General features: G+C 42.3%; 1 protein-coding gene across 13 annotated transcripts in view; it reads right to left on the reverse strand.

The window, feature by feature from the left end:
* Positions 1–25,609, reverse strand: part of DOCK3 (dedicator of cytokinesis 3) — a 186,478-nt gene that overhangs the window by 44,064 nt on the left and 116,805 nt on the right. For 9 of the 13 annotated variants that reach the window (XM_077184549.1, XM_077184558.1, XM_077184557.1 and 6 more), the window contains exons 15-29: positions 25,402–25,526; positions 21,243–21,405; positions 20,690–20,796; positions 19,823–19,994; positions 19,268–19,365; positions 17,534–17,617; positions 17,104–17,204; positions 15,761–15,842; positions 11,524–11,694; positions 9,782–9,868; positions 7,431–7,623; positions 6,353–6,480; positions 5,258–5,404; positions 3,153–3,251; positions 957–1,051 (exon numbers count right to left, since the gene is read on the reverse strand). In XM_077184549.1, the coding sequence (XP_077040664.1) occupies positions 957–1,051; positions 3,153–3,251; positions 5,258–5,404; positions 6,353–6,480; positions 7,431–7,623; positions 9,782–9,868; positions 11,524–11,694; positions 15,761–15,842; positions 17,104–17,204; positions 17,534–17,617; positions 19,268–19,365; positions 19,823–19,994; positions 20,690–20,796; positions 21,243–21,405; positions 25,402–25,526 (1,852 nt within the window). The remainder of the gene's footprint in view (positions 1–956; positions 1,052–3,152; positions 3,252–5,257; positions 5,405–6,352; positions 6,481–7,430; positions 7,624–9,781; positions 9,869–11,523; positions 11,695–15,760; positions 15,843–17,103; positions 17,205–17,533; positions 17,618–19,267; positions 19,366–19,822; positions 19,995–20,689; positions 20,797–21,242; positions 21,406–25,401; positions 25,527–25,609) is intronic. The other 4 variants (XM_077184554.1, XM_077184553.1, XM_077184560.1 and 1 more) reach the window with 2 other exon arrangements.

Below are 25,609 nucleotides of genomic sequence, written 5' to 3' on the forward strand. Positions count from 1 at the left end.
TGTAGATAGGGCAACAGTAATATCAACAGAAGAGCACACCTCTATGCACATGCAAGCAATACTCCAGCAGCACTGCTAAATGGAACTGTCAGCCTAAAGCTTGGTGGCAAAATGATGCCCAAGGCAACAGGTAACCTGCAGCATCTGAGGGAACCACTGTTTCAGGTGGATTTCTTTTTTTTTACAGAACTTCATTGAATCTTTATGCTTGAGTTCCTGAAATCCACTTCTTTCACTTCTCATTAGCAGGATGGACTTGCAGAGCATTCAGCTCAGCTGGGCAGGCAGCCTTTAGGAGCATTTCCATGGTGTTTCCTCAGAGTGGGAATGCTCCAGCTGTCATTCAGTCAGTGGGAATTCCACAGCTAGGTTAGCTAAGGGATCATTCCAGCCACCCTGTGTTCAACACTGCTGCTGATCCACAGTACTTAACCCAGCAGAAGCAAGAAACTGAGATAAAATGGAGCATGAAAATGGCAGATGACAACTGAATTGAGAAGGAACTCTGTGTAATGCTTTGGTGTCATGGCTGGGGTTTGCTCCCCCTTTCCCAAAATTCCCAAGAGCCTCTCCCTGCTCGGCTACAGAGGGATGTTCATGGGAAACCAGAAGTTCAAGGCAGGGATTCCCTGATAAGGGAGGGAGAGGCTCATAAACAGCCTTTGGTATGGGGAGCTGGGCTCACCCTGGGTGCTGGAACTTCTGGGCCACTCAGCCCCTCACCCTCAGGGCAGCTCCTTCAGCTCTGCTTTTAACTCCTGGCTCTGAGAATGCCACTGGAGTTTAACAAACCCACAAACACAGGTTTGGCCCAGAGTGTTACAATAACAGCAGAATGAGGATGAGCACTCCAGAATTCCTGTCCTGATCCTCACATCTCAGTCTGAGGAAAAACACTGCCCCCAGGCTTTAACTGCCACAGAATGGCAACATTTTATACCTGCTCCTCTACTTACTTGCTGGTGAGCAACCTCATCACCATCCAGTCTCGAGGAAAGACACTCATCTTCATCAGGTTCCGAAACACACAGAAAATTTTCAGGAGGAACTCCTGTCACACAGGGGAAAATATGTAACAATCAGCAGCAGTTGTAGGTGAATCTGTTTTCTTGATTCTAAGAAAGACAATTAAGCTAAGTGTGCTCTACTTGAGCTTTGTGTTGCAAGGCCATTCACCTGGAAACATGAAAGCAACACACCTTGGAATATGGCTCTATTCCTTCTGTTTGAGTCTCATATACAACTTCCAGCTTCTTTAAAATTTTCACTTCTACAGGGAGATGAAAATCTTCCCGATGTGCATAATTGTATCTGACATCTCATATTATCACCCAGAGTTCAGTGTCAATTTGCAGCTATTTTCAAATATACTGGACTCATAATCACTTTTTAATGCATTCATTTTATTAATTTATCTGTCCAAATTTCTTTGGACTTGTGTCACAATTTGAGAACTAACCACACCCCCAAGCCCAATAAAACTCCTACACAGGCTTTCTAAAATAGTAACAGAAAACCCCATTTCTGGCAACACACAGCAGCAAAGAGCTCTTAGACACATTCAGCTGGATGTTTGCTTTCCAAAAAAAAAATCCCCAAACCTGAAGACATTTCTGGTTTTTGACTACCTGCACCTTCACATCTGTACAGAACAACAGGGAAGATCAAATGTGAAAAGTTGTTTCCCTTGCAACCTATGATTTTGTTGTTTTGTTTTCCTTCCAGACAAAATCAAAATAGAAGAGAAATTGGCAGAGCAGGGATTCTTCAAAACCATGCTACCATTATGCCTTATTGGAGGGTGTCTGATTAATACCTTGGTGTAACTGAGCTCAGAGTAAAGCATTAGAAGCTCCTTGACTTTTGGCTTCATCTTGCCTGAAGTGTAACAGTGGTAAGTGAATAAAATGCCTTTCCATGCCAGAAGAAGTATTGAAAATATTATAACAGCCATATTTGATGGGAAAGTAGAGTAATGTGTAAAATCTTCAGCCTTTGTAGTACTCTTGGAACATATACTCAGATTATATGAGATAAAACAGTTCTTTTGGGCATAACAATAAATTTTAGTTCAATGACCTTTCCACAAGTCTGACATAAGAACTATAGTTTAGATGGCTTTTAAAATATCTATTAAAATTTATTATGAATTAATTTAGTAAATCATTTTCCTGTGAGCAATTTCAAAGTTATCAGAAAGGCAGCAATCTCACATAACTATCAACCTGAGATACACTGAACCCTGCAACCTAAAGATAAGAATTTTGTCATTCCAAATTCATGTCCCTACCTTATTCAGCTTCTCTATATGCACACAAAATATTCAAAAGCTGAAAATCTATCCAGAAAGGACTTCTCACTGCTTCTCCATTGCATTTGTTAAGGTAACAGAACATTGTTAAGGTAACATTGCATTGTTCTTATTGTGCATATTTGAGTGCCATGCAAAACAAAATCATTTTATATAAAAGCTTGTCTTTATTTATAGGATTAGTCTGCCTTTTAAAGAGGCTTTTGCTGGAGATACTCCTCTTCCCCACTGAAGGTGAGTTAAGAAGTTCTGCTGGTATGAGATGTGAGATGTGCCACTTCAAAATGTCAGAGCTCTGTGCCCCTCACCAACCCCTGCTGTTCATGAAGAGCCGTAATTTAAACTGATGTTCTCAAAGAAGCATGCAGCAAGTGAAGTGGTAAGGTTACAGCTTTCCCAAAAAATATTTCATCTGCTAGAGACATTTGTAACCCCCAAAAGGCTTGAAATTCTCTTCTGGCATAAAATCAATACCCTTTGTAAGAAAGCTCCAGTGCACACTGAACACGTAGCAAAATGCTATACAACAACTGACTTCACATTCACAGGACTAAAAAGCCCTGTTCCTCTGCCTGTCTTTTATATGTCACAATTACAATATCCTTTATGCCCAACAACATCTATCCTGGGACTTTATTTGCTGTTATAAAGATAATTCAGTGCCTTGTGGTCTTAAATGTGTTTGTGCAACACTGCACCAATGACTGTAAAAGTGAAAGGGAGGTCCCTGAACAGAGTGCCAGTGGATAGGAATGATTAACAGGCAAGTGATGCTGGAGGGATTCCCCTCTGCTCTCCCATTCTGAGGGAATCACCCCACAAACATCACATCCTTTTGTACCTTCAGCTCATCCTTGCTTTGGAAGTTGTCCAGTAAGTGCTGGAAGTGAGTGTCTGACATCTGACGAAGCAAAGATAAAAGGCAGGAGACATATTCTCCCTGTTGACCAAAGGAGAAACTCTTTCATTCAGACAATCTGAAATTTCACAGATACAAAGCTTAACCAGGGGGAAGGTATAAAGGGAGGGGTCTGAAATGGCCCCAATGCCTGTGAGGGGACAGCTGACATGCACAGAGATTGAAAGTACTGCAGGCTAACAGTTCCTGAGTTACTGTTAATACAAGGATACACCTCCAGGAGGCTCCTCCACAGATGCCAGTTTTAAAGGTCTTTTAATCAAAGTTGTAGTCTAAACAAAAGTAATTTAAAATTATTAATACAGATATTAACAAATCCCCCTCCAAGCATGCAGGTTTTGACAATCCCTTTTTCAGGTACTTAATACCCAGTGTCTGTCAGAGGTGTGACTGCAGCTCATGCCAATAGACATTTGGTTTGCCAGCAGTTATTTGAACTAAGTGACTCTGACCACTAAAGCAGTGACAGCTTGGGATCAGGCTGGGCTACAGAGGGTGTCTGGAAGCTTGTAAATGTATGGCTTATTAGTGTTCACCAAGTTCTGTGCTGTCAAAGCTCCAGTACTGACAGATCTGCAGCCAGATTTCCTGAGCACAGTCTGGGTAAGCCTACATGAGCAACAATAACATTTCTGTAAATTTGCAAAGCAGATGCACCCTAACCAGTTACCACAGCATCCCAAAGTGTTTTCCAAAGAGGAGCTCCCCCATTTTACAAATCTGAAAGCAAAGCACAGAGAAGTTAAGCAATCTGTCCAAGAGAACAAGCAAAGTGGTGCCAAAAACATCAGGACTGGGTCTGTTGACTGCCAGTCCCTTGCACAACACTATTTTTTTCTGCAACAGAGAAACTAATTTGGAAAATGCACAAATCTAATAAGAATCCATATATCACTGTGCTGTGAAATGTAAATTGAGGAGCAAATACAAGGGACTGTGCCTTCCATTTTATTGCTACTCTTAAATGGCTCAAGCATCTACCCAGAAGCTTTGACATGGGCTGTTGCAAGAAACTTTCCAGGGCTGAACTTCACAAGGAAGAAAGATGTGCTCTTCTGTGTGGGCTGGCATGTGGGAAACAGCAATAAGTCAAATGGCAGCAGTAAAAGGCAACTGAGATATTACTGGACATTTGCAAGCCAGTCCCTTTTTCTTCTGTATCAAAGCACATCTTGTTAACTGAGCTAACAAGGAAAGATCCAACCTTCTCTCTTGTGTGAGAAGTGAACCTTAGTGCACATCTGCCCCCAGCAACACTGCTGAGGTTTCAGCCATTTGCTAAAAAAACAAGTCTAAAAAAAGGATGTTCTGAACAGCAGCTTAACATCCTACATTGTGCAAAAGCTGCATTAGAGACTCCGACAAACAAAAATAGGCTAAAATAGAAAAGGGCAGAAATCCAGGAAAGAAAAAGGCTGAACATCAAAATTCTATTCTTTTTCTTCTCTTCCACTGCATGTGAAAGAAAAATTTCTTCCCTGTGGCTAAGGCTGGCAGCCTGGGTAAAGTGGTGGCTTCTCCCACCAAGCTCACTCAACAGCTCACTTGACTTAGCATCTCTTAATTTCTTTTGAAAAAGTATATGGTGTTTCATTTACATGAAATAATCAGTGACCCTGGACAGCAGCTCTCCAGGGTGTTAAGTAAAGAGATTTAACTACAGAGCACTGTCATATCCTCAGTTTTGGGGATCACAGCCTGATACTCATTATAGCCCTTGGTGAAACCACCTCAGGGGTGAAGCCCCAGGCAGCTCCCTAGTACCTCAAGTCTTAAGCAATAACTCTCAATCACAGCTGTAAAGACAAAAAAATAATCTGGAAATCCACTAAAGCTTCCTGAGCTCCACTGCTTCCTGCAGCCCTCACTGTGCAGGGAGGAAGGAATGGGTTTGTGGCTTATTAAGGGAAAGAGACAAAGCCCTGGGCATTCATGCAGCAGAGATGATGATGAGGTGCCAGTGGTGGTGAGGGACTGAACCAGAGGTTAGAGAAGCAGGAAATAGAAACTGATTGTTAGTTACTAACAGTGATTTCTGCTGTGCACTGCGGGCAGCGCTGCCCTCTTACCGCCTCCTGAGACTGCGATTTACTCATGATTGTGAGCAGAGTTTGTAACAGCACGTCCAGGAGGCTCTCCACCATCATCTCAACCTCCTCCACGACATCTCCCTCCTACAGCAAGTGGTGAGCAAACACACAGTTAGGAACTGGAGAGATGGAACTGGTAAAGACAGCTCTGCTGAGTGAGCCATACAGGCTCCCTGGGACAGAGAGCTCTGGAACAGGCTCACAGAAGTACAGTCAAATTCCTCATTGGTCCCAGATCCTGTTGTTCTGTCAGAGTGTGTGTGTGTTACCTGGACAGTCTCTGATGGAAACATTCAGGGTCACAGCCATAAAGGTTAGTCTTTAATCAAAGGTCTAGAACACAACAGGAGCAGATTATGTTCAGGAACCTTTACTCCATGGCAGTATTATTTTAGCTTATTTCCATGATGCCTTTCATCTCATTCCTTTCACACAGAACCTTGACTTGTAATTGGAAATACACATTGGTATGAATTATATTTAGCACCATGAGCTTCCTACTTTAGTCAGGTGGGGAAACTTCACCACCCCCTCTTTGTGAGCATTGCTTCACATGATCCAGTTACCATTTGAGATCAGAGTATTATGACCGTCAAAGCTGGGTGTTGAAACTCAGCAGCAATTTCCAGAAGTAAGTGGGAATTCATTGATTGGATAATTTTAGAGTATTCTTTTAATGTGAACCACAAAGTGCTAGTTACTGTCTCTTGCAGAACTACAAGTCCTTGAGCTGTGTAGAACTTTTAAACTCCACTGACATCCAAGTTCTGGGCTTGCATGAAGAAAATTAAACAGTGTCAAAGCTGGGTGTATGTGATTCCCCCCTCCCAACAGCAAGCACAGTCTGTAATCAGGATGCTCTGAGTCACACACAGAGCCAGACCCTCATTTCAGATGCTCTCCTGCTGACAGCACAATCTTGTTTTTAAAAGGTTCTTTGAAAAACCTGTATTAACCTATAAAAATCTCTCACTCTTCATTTTGCTAAATCAGAGGTGCAAATAAAAAATTAAAACCATGTAGCAGATTTACCAAAGAACTGGTCTTGATTATGGAGAAGATACTACTGAGGATCCCAGAGCAGATAAGCAGCTCCTTCTGCTGTCGTAGGTGAAGGTGAATGTGGTGAAGGACCACAGGCAGCAGGATGCGCCGGGACTCTGGATGAAGGAAAATCGTTGCAAATGTAAGGAAAGAAAATATTTACAAACAATGCCAATGGATGGTTTTGACAAAATTCTGTGGTGGTATTTTCACCTTGTACTGAGTACAATAATTTAAGTGAACTAACTTGAGGTCCTCGCTACAGGAAAGAGAAACCCAGTGGAGCTTTCTATCTTCCACTTTTACCTTCATAATTTCTTTCATTCAGACCTTTATGTATGAAATACACTCACAGTCTTCAGCCATTTTCCACTGAGTTCTTAAAGATTTTTTAAAATTCTGTTTTAAAGTATATATAAGCAATAATATAGGAATATTTAAGTAAAATTTTAAGAATTAAAGAGTTACTAAAGTAACTTTAAAGTTGAGCTAAAGAAATACTAAAGTCACAACATAAAGATTAAAGATACTTTAAAGGAATGTGGTGGGTTTCTCACAAGACTATCCCCCCTGCTTCTCAGGTATAAGCTGGCTGGAAAGGAGGTTTTCTTCCTGTCCATGGTAAGAGCAATGTGAAATGTAAAGTGAGGTTTGTCAGTTTTAAATATTAACTAATTTTTTAATGTATGTTAATCAACTTTTAGTAACTACAATTTATCTATGATGGATTGGTAAACATTTCCTACCGCAGTGAAACTTGTAAAGTATTTGTATTGAACAGTTAACAGAATTACTGAATATTCTGAGCTGGGACAAACAAGGATCACGGAATCCAACTCTGAAGTGAAAGCCCTTGGGAAAAGAGGGATCAAACCCACAATGTTGGTTTTGTTAGCACCCTGCTCCAACCAACTGAGCGAATGAATGCATTTATCAATGACGCTGCCAAGAGAAACAGTGACCAACATTACCGGCATTCAGCAGGAATTGTTCCCAACAGAGGCACTGCAGAAGCCCCCAAGGTGCTGCTGCCCTCAGCGAGTGGCAGCCCCTCAGGCCAGCTCACCTGAGAAGGAGAAGAGGCGGCTGTCGACCGTGCGGGCGATGGACTGGAGCTTGACCACGTCCATGGACTGGCCGATGTGCACCGTGCTGGGCATGCTGCCCAGCGTGCCCCGCACGAACTCCGCCACCTCCTGCACCGTGAACATCTGCAGCAGCTCGTCAAAGATGGCAGGGAAGGAGTTCAGCAGGGCGGCCTGCGGGGACAGGAGCGGCTCAGCACCTGCAGCTCCCCACCTGCATCAGTGCAGAGAGGTGGGAACAACAGGAACACTCAACCAGGGTCTGCACAGAGCTACTACAGACTGTGCTAGGGCTGGTGGTCATGGCTTGTGGTACCTGGAGCTCAGAGTGAACGAGTCACATGCAGCATAGAAAAATCAAGTGCTGCTGCAATAGTGAATCTTAGCATAAGTAGAGCACATAGATACAGCTTCAAAAAGCTGTATTTTAGGAGACAGCTTATAAAACAGAAGAAAAATTGAGATATCAGACAAGTTAGTCCATTTTTGTTGATTTACTTTTTTCAGTTAATACAACACTTGCTTCTGATTAGAGAGTTCTATACCAACTGTTAGTACTAAGCAACTACCTAAGACAGTTAAAACTCTTCAGAAAATATTCTGAAGTGAAGAACCTGCTGACAGACCCTTAACCAGCTCTGCCATGTGACATTCCAGGATTTCTGCAGCAGGGGTGGGGTGTGAGTCCATGTGAAAGAGGCATCACATCATGCGAGTGTGCATGTGATTCTTGCAGTAGCAGATATTTCCAGTAAGCTGGAGCTATCCTTGAAAGTGCTTCTTGAAGTTCAGAAATGGTTCAACACAACAGCAACAAAAATCCCTTCACGTCTTATTTCCTATTCTCCAATTAATTTTTTCACAGGAGTAGTAGATTCCATGCATCACCAATTCCCTGTGCTCAAGTTCTGCACATTTGGTGTCCTATCAAACAACTGCCACCACCTCTAATGTTTTAAAATTCTTCCATTCCTCCACATCCTACCCAAGCTTCACACCTGCTTCCTCATTGTAACTATTTTAATTCCTAGATGGTTGTTTTCTTGAGCCAGCCTCACCTCCACTCTTCCCTTCCTGCCATTGCCACCTCCCTTCCCTGAAGTTCTCCACACAAACCCCTCTCAATGTTTTCCTGCACCAGCTCAGATTTACCAGACTTCACTGCAGATCTCTGTTCAGCTTTGTCCTTCCAGAGTCTCACCACTGTCAGTATTTCCTTTTCCTCAGAGATTTTTTTGTTTTCTCATTGCATAAACATTTCTTTATCTCTTCCATACTGACATGACTCTTCTAATCCATATAATCCCAGCCTCCTTTTTTGCCAAGTCTTTTTTCTTTCAACAGTGAAATCTATTTAATAGTATTTGAGCAAAATCAAGTTATTTTTACAACTAACTTGGTAGAGCTCATTAAATTATTTTGAATATAAGTTTACCTCCTTCTTCCACTCATTCTCTCTCAAAATCTTGTTTTGTTACAATCAATTCAGATTACACAAACCCCCACAAGGCCTCCTGGGTGTTGTCACCTATTTGTTCCTGCATACCTACAATGTACTAACAAAATATTTAAGTATAAATTGTTTCCTAGCTCCTGGTACTCTTGGAAGGCAGTAACAGCCACAAATCCAGTCACTGTCTTTATCTTTGGGATAATACAAGTGAAATTACAGTATTGGCTCAACAAATCCTTACAGGAGTTTTCCTAAACTTTCTGTTACTTTTAAAGCAGAAGGATTTCTGTATAAGCCCCAGCAATCCAAGGGTAGGCATGGGATCTCTTCAGGAAGATTTGGAGCTGTCCTGAGGCGACATCATTTCAACAGTTCCTTGAAAGGTCCCATTATTGCTCAACACCCTAAAATATGCTGGAACATTACTCATGTCAAACTAATTGCCTGGGAGGAAGGAAATCAGTTTTAATCTCATTGCTGGAAAAAACTCAGACACTGAGATCTCTCAGTTATCTTGGAGAAGAGGACAAGTGTGAGGGAAATCGTGTGCCAGGGCCTCGAGCATTTCTGTGGGTATTTAACTATTGTCCAGATTTCCAGAACTAATAATCAAATAAGAAACAAATGCTTGGCCACCCTGAACAATTTGATTTATATAATCTTGTGTACACCCTCAGCACTGTCTTTTTGGTGTGTGGATGCCATAAACTGATCCATGAATAACTGAAATATTCCACATCTCCAAGTTTTAAAGTACTGGCCACCTCAACATCACACTCTAGTTTATATGCAGGAAAAGAGTGTTTGGGGTAGGGAAAGGAGATGAACTGGGAACATCCACAATGAAACACTTGAGCAGTCCTGGGGATCATTACTTACAGAATTAAATGTCGGCCTGGTTGTGCCCCCACCTTTTTGTGGGGCACCTGTCCCGGCTCCGCTCGCCTGCCCTCCAGGCTGGGGGGCCTACGGGGCAAGGGGGTCAGGGGGCAACACAGTGGCAAGGGGGAAACAAAAAGTAAACTTTTCAAAGATTCAACAAGGACAGGCTTTACAAATTACAAAAGTCCAAAGTAAGAAATACCATAGTGAAAGGAGGAAAAAAATAAAGAAGAGAAACAAAGAAAAAAAAAGGAAAATTCCCCATCCTCAGAGTGACTCTCCCTCTCTATTTGGGACCAACACAACTGGAAAACATTCAGCAGATACTGTTTCCATTCACCATCACTTTGTCTGCAAAATTCTGTGCACTGATTGCTCTTGTTCCTGGCTCATCTTATTATACCCACTAATGGGTGATTAAATAAAACATTAGAGCAGCTGTTCTCAAATCTTTCAGAGCATCTCCTTAAGAAAGGGATCACTCCACTGGCAGCTTCCTGAACCAGCAGAGTCACTGCTTGGCTGCAATGTTCACAGCAGCTGCTTCTTTGGCAAAATACAGCAGGTGTTCCAAACACCTGTAATTCTGCATTAGTGATTACAAACCACCTTCACATTAACCAGGGAGCTCTGGGTGCTCCATTCTGACATTCTCTGAGCAGAGGCATCAAACAGGATGTTTGACATTTAAAATTTAAATGTAGCAGTATGTAATGCAGTACAGAGGTCTTTAAAACTGAGCCCAAAACTCAGCAGCATCCTTACTTACTTGGAGTATTGTCTTCAGCCCACATGGAATCTTCATGAAGTCCCCTGGGCCATGTTTAATGATGCATTAAATATGAGTATGGGCATCACAACGTTTGTGGTCAGGCTGCACATGATTCTGACTGTAATTTTAGCACATGCTGGAATTGTTTACCTGAGTGCAAATACATCAGCTGAACTTTTCACTGTGATGCTGCTGTGACCATAAGTATTGGTTTGAAGTACTATAATGAAGGATTTAGAAATTCTTGAGGCCAACTGTTGCATACAAGTAGAGATATTATAAAAGAAAGGCCTTATAAAATCAGGCCTTGCTCTGCTAAATTAGCACCTGGCCTGTTATTTCTTCTAAGTGCAGCTAGCTAACTTCCCATGTGAAAAATCATAAGAATGAAAGCAGTTAACACAACAAGCTATTCTGGTAAGAAAACCATTTGCACCTGTTTTAAACAAGAATTCTGTCTCATAAGAATCAGTGAAGAACACATGGAAACTAACCAAATATAGAGAGATTTGACAGTCATACACCCTAGCTATCACCCACCAATAAACTGAGTGTCAGTGTATTGCTGACCAGTTAGGTTTAACACAGTGCCTTCTGATATTTCCTATAAATATGAACTATGTGAATAAAGGATGAGCTTTTCCTGCATGAAGAAACTGAGTCCCATCTGCTCTGTTGCAACAGCCAACCATAGGAATGAGGGAGACTTGAAAACACAGTTTACTTTTGTGAACAACAAAAATTGCATTCTCATGTGAGAAGTCACTTCCTCCTAGAGCGCCCCCAGTCCAGCTCACCTGTGCAAATCCACTGTCTAATGCCATTAATGGGTGTCTTGTTTTCCAGCATCAGCAGCTTGTTAGGAGGGAAAACTGACCTGCATTTCACCCCCATGTGCCCACACCTCCTACCCCTGCAGCAACAGCTGCCTTGTGGTTTGCCAGTGGGAGTGTAGGAAATAGCAAACCTGTGTGAAGATGAGAGTCTCAGAGCTCCTGCTGTCCAAGCTGAGCACAAATCTGATGGACTGGAAAAGCTCCTGGATGCTGGAGCGGAACTGCTCCTCCTCCATTCCACAAGTAGCTCTGGAGTAAAGGATCCGAGATTGGACAATGAACTTGAAAAGATATTCCAAGGCCTTAAGGAGCAGGAGAGGAAGGAGATCAAGGCAGAGAAAAAGAGAGAAAGAAAAATAAAGGAGCTTTAAAGAGAGCCAGGAAAGACTCTACATGCATAATTACTAAATTCTTGAGCTTTAGAAAGGAGAATGAAAAACAGGCTTTATAAGTTACATAATTCAGTTGAGGAAGAACTACTCTTAGCAAGTACCCATTCTCAACCAATAATCTTTTTTACCTGCATGTCCCACTAACAGAAAAAGTATGCATTTACATCAAAGGAGACAAATCTGAGTTACATCATTTGAGGAAAACTTTGGTCAAGGTATGAAACTTCTGGTTTTCTCATGACTTGGCACAATGAAGTGTCTGAAGAAGCTGTTCTGTTTTCTTTCAGAATTTTGTAATGGCATTATATAGAACTGCATTGATTTGGCAGCAGTGACCATGAAGAAAACACATTGTTCTGAGCAGCTGTAACAAGTCACCGTCCTATCAACAGTTCTGAGACACCAGCCCAGCAAGGTGACACTTCACACACCTCCTTGATACTGGCTGTGCACAACTGGCAGTGCCAGAGTGTACCAAATATCAGGGACACCACTGCTGCTGTTAGTGCTTAACAGGATTCACCAGCAAAGCAGGATTGATAGAAGACATAATTCATATTTTGATGATATCCTCAAAAGCCAGCACAGGAAAACAACAGGCTGGAGATTCAGCAATCATAGGCTGTACAGAAACCTTAGTAATATTAGTAATTTTTCACTGTATTCCATGGAAGTACAGTAATATTAGTTAGTAATATTTCACTGTATTCCATGGAAAATGCTCGTCTCACTTCAATGCTGGGAAACTGGAAGTTAATTCAAATACAAGTTTTGCTCCCAAGAGATATTTTTGCACCCATAAGAGTCCCTTACTGAACCACCACACAATATGCACAAGTATGCAATGCTATGTTGTAAGCTGTAGAATGCCACAGGTTTAAGGATATAGAAAGGGAATGTGAAATTCCTCATCAAGTCACCATGGATTTCAAAATGTCATTTACTCTTACAGCCTCCCCCCCAGAAATTATGGCAATGTTGGTAATTAGCAGTTATTATTTATACTTCTGTACTAAACCATCTCTCAGTGAAGCTTCCTTACACCAAGGAAGTTCATCAGGAAATATCAGCTGTGTTCCTGGCTCCAGACAAGACAAAGGCCAGTTGGTCCCAGTCAGCTCTCCAAGGCTGACAGCCCTGTGCCAACACCAAACCCAGCACATGCAGTGCTCATAGGAGCTGCTTTAGGCCTTCAGTACACACAGCCATGATTCTCATCTGCAGGCTCCTAACTTCAGTGTGAGGATGAGGTTTTGCAGTGAACAGAGCATTTGTGTGTGAACCTCCATAATTCCCCCTGGAAGGTGAGACAGCAGGGCTCAGAGCACTGCACTTCCTTAGCACAGACAGTGAGCCCACACAGGCAGTGAACCAAGGAGTTCCCAGTGTTTGCACACGTGGCTGGGATGCTAAAACACAAACCAAGTCTTGGCAGCACAAGTCAGCACCAGGACTAACTTTGGCTCTTGCTACCGACAGCATCACAAATATGATGTGAATTTGTGACTGAAGACATAAAAGTGCACTGAGATAAATTCCCAGCCTTCAGTGATGTTTGGCATGATATAAAAGATCAGTGTCAAATTAAAGTAGGTCCCTTACAAACACAGTCTGTGTGCATGCTCATGTAACAAGTGAGCACCTCTGCCCTGTGACCAGCAGGGAAGACTCAGGGAAAACCTCCTGAGGGAGAAAAGCCCTTGCTGTTGGTTCCCTAATCGAGGCAAAACCCACTTATAGTTCTGCTGGAAGATAACTGAAGCTGGAAGGGCATTTCCTTGACACAGTTCCTTAGTTCTTAATTTCCTCAGGGACAGCAGAACTGGCTGTGGAGCCATTCATGGACACTTGGTTACAGAAATCCCCTGCGAGGCACAGGCAGCTGTTCCTGGATGGAGCTTTTGTGGAGCTTTGTATAGGGCACAATAAAGGAGCATGATGCTGTGTTCTAGGTAGAAATGTCCTTTCAGTTATAGCTTCTCCAAGTTGCACAGGAGGTTTTGAGAATTAAGAGCAGTCTTGAGGGAGGTAAGAAATTTTAGAAGTCCTCTAGAACTCTCTTTGCTACTGCCAGGGTTGGAAATTAGAATGCTATGAGACATCTGCATGTCCATGATAAATGTACATGAGCAGCCAGGAGTTGTAAGAGTGCAGAGTATTTCAGCACCAGCTTTAGGGCACTACACTGAACAGGTAATTCAGGGGAAAAGGGATACAGAGCTATCCTGTTTTCTCAGTCAAAGAACTTCTAATGCAAGGAGTGTGGTGAACACATCAAAGACCACAGAAATCCCCAACAGTAGAATCTGGTACTAGTAATGACACATTAGCAATGATAATGTCTTTGGTACAAACTTTCTCCAAATGCCTGAAATACAATCTGGAAACAAAGAGGGAAATCAATCACTTCACTGCAATGGGAGAAGATAAAGACCTGAATTTGGGCCTGCAAGAGATACCTGCAAAGGCAACTGTCTGAATAAGATGTGACAGCAGCGTGGGTGGCAGAGGATGTGCTGTCAGGTCTGCACAAACTCTGCTGGTAATTTTAATTCCTGTGCTTGGAAAGGCTTGGGCTGTCAGGTCTGCAAACTGACCTCCCTCACAGAGGGAACAGCACATTCCAGGCCAGCACTTGAGAGCCTGAGTAAGCAAAGAGCTGCCTTGGAGGCCGACACACAAGGTACCATATTCACAAACTGACTTCCCTAACCCCAGCTGCTGAAAGACATTCCAGCATTCCTGTCATTACTATTTCCAAACAGGACTGCTGAGGTTCAACAAATGCAGATCACATAGGGACAATATCCTCCATCTCTATTTGCTGCACTGCTTAAAGCACTAATGAGTGATTTGAGAGGCAAGAAAACCTCTTCGAAGTCATTCCAGCTGGAGATCATCTTCTCATCTCATAACTTTAACAGCTTTTTTCTCAATTAAAAAAGGGAAGATAATGATAGGAAAAAAAAAAGAGAAAGTTGCAAATTCCTTGAAAAGGATCTTTGCCCTATTTTTACCATTCCATATGAATCTGTGGTTGAAGATTGCAAAGAAGATGTTCCTAAGCATGTCAATATATACAAAGCCAAAGTGAGCACTGGTGTAATGCCCTTGTATTATCTGAATAGGATCCTAGCAGGGGATCTGGAAAGTGAGAGGATGACATTGGCAGTGTCCTTCACCTGGAAGAGGTTGCACCTATTTGAACTGACAAGTGATGAAATCCAAGTGCTGATCACTGCCACTGCTTCCAGTTCTCCAAGTGCCCAGGCTCAGGTGTTAGGACACCAGCCCCCTTGGAGGCTGGTGGGCATTCACTCAAAGAAAAACATCTTCCTGCAAATGTTGGCATCTTGCATTTGTGCACTTGACACACTGACTTCCAGGCTTACACATGTTAAATGAATATTTATCCTCTGATTTCTCTGTAATAGCACCAAAACATTCCTGGTGTTTCTCACAGCTGTGCCTCCCTAGGACATCATGCTCCTATCACAGAACAATAGGTCATGTCCTGTGCTACTTCTGAGGATTTCCATCCAGTTAAAGACTCATTTATCTGCTGCTTAAAATACTCCAGGACTTCAACCCGTGCTACAATGGAGCTGTGTCACAGCCAGAAATGAAGAGTGAAACTTTGATCCATAGCACCCATGCCTGATACACTCAAATCTACTGCTGCTTGGAGGGCAAGGGGTAGCCCACATCAATGGGGTATTTATGCACTGGCCATGGATCTAAGTCCCATTTAAGTTCTCCACAGGGTTGCAAAAGGGCTTAAAGAGAACTTAATTCTTTCAATTTTTTCAGCACAAGAATGAGTCTCCCCCTAAAACTAAAACTGTGGCTATATATAAAAAAACCTGGTTAAGCAATTCTAGGAAAGCAGTGCCACACGACCCTTGATTCCATTTGCAGCTTTCCCAGCCCCTCTGTGTCCCAGAGGAGCAGGCAGCAGTGCCCATTGGATACCTACTCTCATTGCCTCCTGGATGTGGTCCTGGCGCACGAGCTCGGCCGAGCGGTCCATGTACCACTTCAGACAGCGGATCAGCTCCCTGGGGGACAGGAACAGCAGCTTCAGCACCACTTCTGACAGTCAGCAGACATCCTGGCTTTAGGGACAGATCTCTAAACCAGGCTCATTTCACTTTATTTCAGTGGTCAGTTACAGCTGTCCTTGATACTGAATTTACATAGTATTTACATTTATTTAAGTTTCAAAACCAGAAAATTATTTCTTCTCTGTAATTGACTTGGACCATGAGGAACACTGAGAGCACATAAAAAAGGTGTTGTTAGAAAGACAGCTTTGATAAAGGCATGGTTCTAAGACCAAAATATACATTTATTTTAATAAGAGATCCCAGCTCTCATCTTAGTAAGAAGCTTTTAGAAACTGAGATCACAAAGAAAATACCTGCATCTATTTTGCTAAGTACACGAGACCATCTGGACTAACTTACAAAGCTGTATTAACCCCATGTTTTATTTCAGACATCTGAAAGAGGTGCTAATTAACACAAAGCAGAACACCTTTTTACCCTCTGAACACTACTATGCCTTCCAGTGTTGTATATTATCTATGGGTCTCTATCTATGGGTTTCTACCATTGATAAGAGTATTTTTTACATTTATTTTAATTACACAAAAATGTGAATTGCTTAAAAGAATCAAAAGAAATTATTAGCTGTTTTTTATAGTTTACTGTGGCCAAAGATAGAATATACTCAAATATACAAAAGCAATGGTCTAAAAGAAAAACCAACAACCTGAAGGGTTACTGTTAATGCTTTCAAAAGGTCTGTCTCATTCTCTGATGCAAGACTCTTTTGAATACCAGGAAATAAGGCAGAATCATCAAAGTGACAATGAAATTTAAATTTCTGATCTACTGAAATGAAACTGTAACCAAATAGAACATCTTCTGTGAATATCTGTCTACTTTGGAAGTTACAGTTAGTTCTCTTAGCTTTCACACAAGTCATGTATCCCAACATCCTTAAGATAAGGAATGCACATGCTCTTGGGAGCTCATTTGTATAGAATACAGACTGATAAGGAGTTGTTGCTGAGTGTCTCTTCAGCTAAAAGAAAAAAAGAAAAGAAAGATTTGCTAGTCCAGAAGGGAAGGAGAAATGCCCAACCATGCTCAGCCACTGGTGACATTTGGCAGCTTTTCCCTGCAGCTGTGCTGGAAAACTTCCAGGTGAGTAGCTCTACTTTTGGGGACACTGCTGCCAGAAAGGTCTGGTGATGGTGGCACCATTCCCAAGCTTGGTGATGCCACCTCTCAGAGGGAGGAACACAAGACCTACTTGTAAGCCAGAGCTCCTGCAAAGTGCTTCTGGATGTAGGTGTCCATCACGGGGCGGAAGTGGAAGTACTTGCTGTCACGGAGCAGGTTGATGATGAACACCTGGGGACATGGAGAAGGGAACCCAGCTCAAGGAGCTGCCAAGTGACTACAAACAAGCGACCCAAGGTAAGGAGCATGCAAATACAGGAGCTGCTTTGAGCAGTCCCTGTTGTGTGATCAGGTATTATTGGTTGCTTTTCCCACATGACAGTGAATAGTGCTGCCCCTGCATGTGCTGAGGTCAGCCTGCCCTCCTCAGCCAAGATCATTACAGAAAGCATGGCTGGACCAGCTGAGTATTTCATATCTGACAGAAGTCCATCACTAGCAACATGATCATAAGAAACTTAAAACTCACTGAGCATGAGGTAAATAATCCAGCAGCTTACCAGAGACTGAAAGACCAACAGACCATACTTCTCTGTGTTGTCATCCAAAACTACAAACAACGTGTCCAGAATATCTTGTAGGAACTAAAATGACATAAACAAGGAATTTAAACTTAAATTGTATTCAAAAGGTTATTTCTCCCCTGCTTTAATTAGTTCATATATGTTAATATCGTTGTGAAACACTTGGCAAGGATAAATCACTTTAGGTTCGTCCATTTGATGTGATAGATTTTAATTTGATTTTACAAAGACAAATTTTTCTCTTTATTCTGCAAGGAATATTTTCAAACAAAAGTGACAGAAAACCAAAAAATAAGAAATATGTACTCTATACCTGATTTTTAATTTTGACTGAGTGTTCCTCTCACTTTAAGCTGACTGGAAGTGCTGCCTGACACCAGTGGCAAAGAACTTGCTCTCATTCTCAAATCATTGGAGTCTCAGGTACTGCTCAGCATCACATCTGAGGCTGGGCAGTACATTACATTATGTTTAATATGAAATTTTTGTTAAATGAGAGAAAGTAAAGCTTTTCTAACAAGCATTAATTGGGGCAAGTTACATGTTGCCAATTGCTTCTTTCACCCTTAACTCCACAGCTTGTTGAGCACTGACACTTCAGTGATTTTCTTTCTGAAAGCACAGTCTCCAAAAGGATGAGTGTGAAGGAGAGTGCTGGAGATTGTTAACTGCACACTCTCTCATGATTTTTTAATCTATTCTACTTAAATTTCTGATGTGGACAACAAGAAATAAATTATAACAATTTATGAAGTCTCTGAAATGATAAAATGTCTTTTATTCTGAATTATTACATTCTGTTCTTCATATCCCACTGCCAAATGACAGCTGATTTATGGGGAGAATCAATTACTTCTCCCCATGAAATAATTCAATCCATATCTTTCTTCTTCTTTCTCTATAAAAACCAGATACTTGTACTGCCCTACAAATGAGGTGTACAAAACATGACATTCTTGAAGAATTCCAGTATAAATGGGATTTGTGCTGCCCTGTTACTGTTACCAAGTTATCACAAAGAGTAACATTCATAACAGATATGGCAGCACTCAAATGAGTTACAGTGAAGTGGCTTTAATGATAAACTACTTATTATGTGATAGGATTTGTCTTCAGCCTCTTCTCCTTGCTTGTGTTAGAAATCAGCTTTTACTTCCAGATTTATAGAAATAAATCCTAGAGAAAGTTCCCAGCACACCTAAGATTATCAGGAATGAACTTTGTTTTGCTGGGACTACAAGTATTCAAAGGCACTTGGAAGTTCTGAGCCCTAAGGAAGCTCAGGCCACACCAGATTATCATGGAGAGCAGCAGTGGCTACAGAACCTGGTGAAATGATGAGCTGGCAGCCAGAAGACCGGTGCACTGCTGGCTGGATGCAGCAGAGAGCCTCTGCCAGGGGCTGTGTCTGCACAGCAGCTGTGTGGGACTGCAGACTGCAACCACTGGTGCTGAGGAGCCAGCACATGTGGCTGAGAGAATCTGAGCAAGGATTGGCTCTGCTTTGATCCCACAGACTGCCTGTGCACTGACTCTCAAGGGTATCTTCCTGTCCAGTTTCACATGATAATAAAATCCCAATTCATACAGGGTGGAAATTCACAGTGTGAATCAAAAAGCACAGTGAGAGGGAGCCTTCAGAAGTGGCCTGCAGGTCTGAACTCAGTGCCTGTCACAGATACATCCAAAGGCTGTTATTTCATGGAGTACCTTAACAATCTCCTCGCCACTGACATGTCTCAGTCTTCCCAGAATATCCATCACTCGATCTGGGTAAGCTTTCCATTTGAGCAGGGCAAGCAGATCCACTGCAGAGAGAGGAAGGAAGAGCTAGAACCACACACAGAGGGAAGAATGGCAGCCCCAGACCCATCAGAGATTCACCACTTTGCACTTCACCTCTGGATGCAGACCACACTTCTTGGGAAATGACAGGTGTATATATATAATGGAAAACAGGAAGTACAATATGGAGTGAGTCAATACTGCCAATGGAGAAAGGAATGGAGGGATGGAAAAGGGCTTTGAAAAGAGTAAAGGTTGCATTTTTCCCTGTGTGACTTGACACTGCACTGTGGACAATCCACTCCTGTCTGCTTGTGCTTTAGGGACGTTGCTGTAAAAAAAAAATCTTATTTACTGAGCCACTCTGTCAAAGCCAAGCAAAACAAACTCTGCATTGTGTAGAAGTGCTAACAGTGAATGTTTTTTCTCTCTTTCCTAATTGCTGCTGCCTTGGGCAGTTCTGAGGGATCAGCAACTCACCATTCTGGGTCAGTTTGGTAGAAGAGAGCTGTGTGGAGACTGAGAAGGACTCTTTGGTGCTGCGCTGGAAGATGAGGCTGGAGGGGATGTTGGGGCAGCCGTTGTAATCCTCCTTGCAGCAGGGCAGCCCCAGGTAGAGCGCGTGGTTGTTGAACGTGCTGTTCTCATCACACTGCAGGGACAGCACAAGGGATGGAGTTACACCTTGTCCATCTCATCCCACACACCCAGAGCCTGTCAGCAGTTCCCCAGCAGTGCCTGTGTTGGGATTTTTGTGGGTGCACACCAACATTTCTAAGGAAAAGCTGTGCTCGGGACCCTGGACACACCCAGAAGAGACCCAGCTCTACAGAGTGATCTCCAAACTGCTGCCTCCTTAGAACTCACCAGATCTTCCAGATGTAAAATTAGTGCTGCTGCCTGAAAATTGTACTGAACAAATAAACCCAGGTGAATCAGCAGGAAGGAAAAACCCCAAAGCCCAAATCTCTTGCTGCAGGGCTGCCAAGCTGTGGCACTGCAGCACGAGACATTTGAATCCAGCACAATGTCATCTTGCAAAGGCACAGAGCAATGCCTCAGGCTGGTAGAAGTGCTGAATGCTCATGAACACCAGCGTGTTTGAAGGCAAAATGGATGGGATTAATAGCAGATAAATCATTATCACCAGGATGGAAAAGGTAAGCTGCACCTAGAATAGAAGGCTCTAGCCAAACCATGTGATTCTGAATGTATAAAATTTTGAAACTACTATTAATCTGTTCCTCACAAACTTCTAATAAGGGGGAGATGGATAATGTAATGACCATTAGTCATTTAAGTAATGAAGTAGAGATGAGCAGTGAAAAGTCTGCAGAGAACTGGTACCTTATAAACATAAAGCTCATGGATATCATCTGACAAGGTCGTGCCATCATCTCTCATCAATGGGGTGAATGCAAAACCAAAGAGCTTCTTTTCTCCCTTGTCTTTTGCTGCAGCAAGAGACAGAAAGAAGGAATTGTATTTGTGCATACCCTGTCAATATATACAAGATTACTCACCAACTTCTCCACATGCCTAAAAGAAAACAAGCTACATAACAACTTTTCTAATTCCAATATATTTTTTCTGACAAGCTTCAAATCAAACACAGACATGCCAAACATAGCAAAATCTAAACTGTTTATCCCGCAAAGAAAACATGTAGAAAACAACAAAAGAACAGCAGGAACAAACATCTACAAAGTGCTTTACCCTGCACTGATCGTTCACCATGTTTTCAGTGTGCTGTTTGATAAATTCAGCACAAGGTGGCTTAGCAGAGCCCCTTCAGTGTATGTCAGGCTGGCCTCCCTTTGCTGCTCCCACCCAGTGCCAGCCTCATGCAGCTTAGCTGGGCCTGGAGGAGCCCTTTGGGTCGCCCGTGCGCGGCACTCACTGGAGCAGTGGCGGAACTCGAAGCGCAGGTGGGAGCCGCGGAAGCGGTCGATGGGGATGGGCAGTTTGATGATCTCGCCCCAGCGCGGGCTGTTGTTGTGGTACAGCACGAAGGAGTGGTAGGCGCTGCGGCTCGGCTCGCCCGAGCCCAGGCTGATGCAGTCCTGCCGCCAAAGGAAACAGCACCATTGAACACAGCACATCAGCACCCAGGGGGCATTTACTCAGCCAGTGGTAACCTTGATATAATTCATGACTTTCTGTAGACATAAAGGAGCCAGCAGCAGAAATTCAGACACAATGAAATGTGAATTTTTAGGAGATCTTGAAATTTTGTTTTGGGTCAAAGGGTGAACTAAGAGACCTGTGCTACTGGATGAATCCCAGTATCTTAAGCTTTTATTTAAGCTAAGTTTTCCATCAAGTACTGAGTAGATACAATAAACACCTAAGTCCAAATAAATAAAATTGACTCCAAAAAATAGGACACAATAGGACCAGCCCTTGTAATATTAGCTTTCTGTGAAAAGATCCTTTAACCAGATTTCTGCTTCAGTATCTCAGTTCAGAAGTCATAAGTGACCTTTCCAAGCTCTTTACAAATATTCATCTTTCAAAACTACAACTATCCAGCCTCACCAAGTATCCCAGAAACTTCTAATCAAGTTACTTCCTCAGTGGTAAGCAAAGAATTACTGTGTTAACACTCATCACCTAAAAACATAATTGGATCTAAATTTCTGCCTTCAGATATAACAAACTCAGAGATCTTGCCCAATCTGTGCCTTCACAATAATACAGATGAAGAAAAACATGAACTGATATTGTTCAGAAAATAAAAAAAAATTCCTAAAATCTTGAAGTCTTGAAAAAAGGACAGTAAAAGGTCTTTTGTGATGAAGACATGGAACAGGAAGCCCATTTTTTACATATGAGCACTAACCCATGCTCTAGACCCAGCACTGACAAAGAGATGCAGGAGATACAACATCTCTCAAAACCAAGCAGAAAAAAGACAGCTTAGAGATTCTTCACTTTCAGCATGTCCAAGGATAATGAATCTAGGAGGAAACAAGCTAAGCAGACCAAGAATAACACATGTAATATAAATTCTGATGTAAAAACCCCCCATGGAACAGTACAATGACAAGAACTGCTACTGGTCATTTCCCCAAGGCATCTCTAAATTCTAACCCAAGAAAATACCAGAAATGTTGATTTTTTAAATCTGTAACCATCTGACTGCCCAGTCAAGAACATCCCATTAACCAGACCCAGTTAATTCAACTTCTGGCAATAATCTGCTGGCTTTGAGAAAGTTAAGAATTTGTGAAGGAGCCCAAAAGGGAAGAAATGCTCTCTGGAATTCTGGGATTCAATGGAAGGACAGCCTACGTTGACAGGGACTCACTGCAAAGGCTCTGATCCAAACTGAGTGACTGAAGGCTGAACTTACACAGCTCAGTCCTCTCAAATAATCCTCAGCAACCACATGGGATGAGCCACAACCCCACATTTTTTAAATACAGCAGCAAGAATTCAGTGATGCAGATAACAACAGGTTAGAAGAGAGCAGTGCCAGAACACCTCTAAGATCCCAGTTCTGTTCTGTACAAGAGTAAATGGTTAGGCTTCAACACAGCAATTCCAAAACCTCATTCTGCATCAGGCTCACAGGAGCAAACAAAACAGTATTTCTATTTTCTCTACAAGGTACAGTAAAAATTCAAAATTTAATGTGAGCTTTTTTTGTCCCATCAAGAAGCCACCTGCTCTGGCTGACAAACTGCCAGTCTTTGAATAGAGTTGCATGCTGTGAACTTCAAATAAATCAATAGTGTCTCCTTCTGGTTGTTAACTTAGTTCCCATGCAGTTATACTACAATCTATTGTCTGAGGAGGGCAGACTGGTAAATCTTTAATTCTAAATTGTGATCTGCAAAATACAAACATCAGACTAATCTCCAGACACCTGGTGACCCTGAGACCCAGATATGCAGGGGAATTAGAGGGCAGAGGCAGGGAAGGAAAGCTAAACTAGAAAACCAATCAGGAAATCTCTATTGTTAAAGGTGTGCCTTGCAATTCATAGGCTATTCCTGCTACTGGAATAGAAAGAAGAGAGAAATGTGTCAAAGGATTTTTTTTTTTTAATTTTTCAGGCTATATTGAAAGATACTAACAATTGAATAAGACCATTTTGAGAAGGAAATATTCATTTTCATTTTGAACAGCACTACATTCTGGAGGTAATTTCACTCCTTTCAGTAGGACTATTTCTGTATCAAGATACACTCAGCAGCAATGAGGAGCTGAGAAAATTCTCATTAATGCTCTGCATGGTTCTGCTAAAGGCTTCACAAAGGCACAATTCAGATTTGGGTTGTGCTACTGGTTGGGACAAGTTTAGGATTTTACTCTAATATCAGATGAAAACTCTGGGCACTTCCCCATGCTGTGTAACTGCACACAGTGTCTCTGTTGGCAGCTCTGCCCCAGAAAGGCCATGGGGCAGGGCTGGTGGAGGGGATTCCAGCCAGGAGCAGCAGCCAGTGCTCCAGGGTCAGTGAACTCTCAGGGTTCTGCCCACATTCACAGGCATCATGAAACACCAGGAACCAAAGATCTCCAGACACAAACCAAGTGTCTCTGCTGCTCTGACTGCCACCATACAGACGAGCAATACCATAAAAACTGCGATAGAGAGGTTTTTTTAAATATGTAGCCTAAATTTTAAAACTCCACAAAGATCCTTTATATATAAAGTCTCTCATTTATGGCAAATCCTAGAATGGTTTGGGTTGAAAAGGATTTTAAAGCTCATCTTGTTCCAAACCCCTGCCATGGGCAGGGACACCTTCCACTAGACAAGGTTGCTCAGAGTTCTATCCAGCCTGGCCTTGAGCACTCCCAGGGATGGGGCAGCCACAGCTTCTCAGGACAATCTGTTCACCTGGTTTTTTCTAACTGGACTGACCATCCTTTCCAGTATTTGTGCCATGCCTGTCCCACCACACCATGTAAAGCCTCAGTGTACTTTCCAATAGTAATAACAGGCAAAGACAATGAAAAACCAACTTCATCTCTGTGAACGACCATTCCAACCAACATCACTCAAGTTAAGACTGATAATGACTAGAAACTATCTGGCTTTTGTATGTAATCATTAGGCACCATCATGTATCAGCATTTGAAGATGCTGGTACTGCAGTTTGAGGGACTTCTCTTTGTCCTTGGCAGACTGAATTCAACTGATGATTAAAACTTTGCCACTCAGTTTGAAAAGCTTAGGCAGAAAAGGAATCTGATCTTCCTGCAGCAGGTCTGAGCACAAATGAGTTCCTTACAAGAAATACACTTCACATTTAATGAAACCACAAGCAGTTGTAGTAATGAAAGTTCTCCTTTCAATTAAAACCAGAAGATTGTGGCAATGTATTCCTACACACTTCTAGGTGTATAGATTCTCCACAGTAATGGCTACAAAGCCCATTTTATTGCAGTGGGGGTAAAAAAAAAAAGGTAGGGGGAAGTTATTTCTGATAGCTGCTCATGCTGAAATACTTCCTGTTTACTTCTCTATATTCACAACCTCCCACCCACCTCCTTCTCTTCAATAAAACTAAAAAAACAGAGGAGGTAAAACAGGAAACATAAACAATCCCCATTCCCAGCTGGAATGGAGCCAACCCAGGGTGAAATTTTATTCAAGTTATTTTCCAGAACAACATTCAGTACTGTAACCCAACAGCTCAGATTTAGAAGTCTCCCTTGGAATCACATTTCATCGTGTTTGAATGTTGTATGACACACATTATTTAATTTTAGATATGCCTATACTCCTTAGTTCTGATTACAGTTACTCTAAATTTTTTTACTTTAGCCACTGACATCACATTTGGAAATCACACAGGCTTTTCAGTTTATGAGTATTTTCTCCAAGTCTTCTATCCCCATATAAGGGAAGTGCTCCAAATCCTTACAGATTTATAACGGACCATAATACAGAGCTTACAAACTTCACTATAAAAAAGAGAGAGAGAGAGAGAGAGAGAGCCAGTTTTATTTTAACTCTTCCCTTGCATCAGAGACTCTGCAAGAAGAGGATGTGCCCTGCAGGGAGCACCTGAGGCTCTCAGGGAAAGGAGAGCCTTTCTTACCTTGAGGATTTCCCCATCAGCATAGAGCACGTACATGGTCACCTCGATGTTCTTCTGCACACTTTTGCCACCCCTCTCAAAGTCCCCCTTCTCCAGGGTCAGGTACAGGTCATTCCTGATGTCACCTGCAGGGACAGAGGGAGCCACAGCCTTAAACTCCACAGGGGACACCGGGGCTGTCCCAGCTCCATTCTCACATCGTTCTCTG

Source organism: Agelaius phoeniceus, chromosome 11 (genome assembly GCF_051311805.1).
Source record: "Agelaius phoeniceus isolate bAgePho1 chromosome 11, bAgePho1.hap1, whole genome shotgun sequence".
Lineage (NCBI taxonomy): Eukaryota > Metazoa > Chordata > Aves > Passeriformes > Icteridae > Agelaius > Agelaius phoeniceus.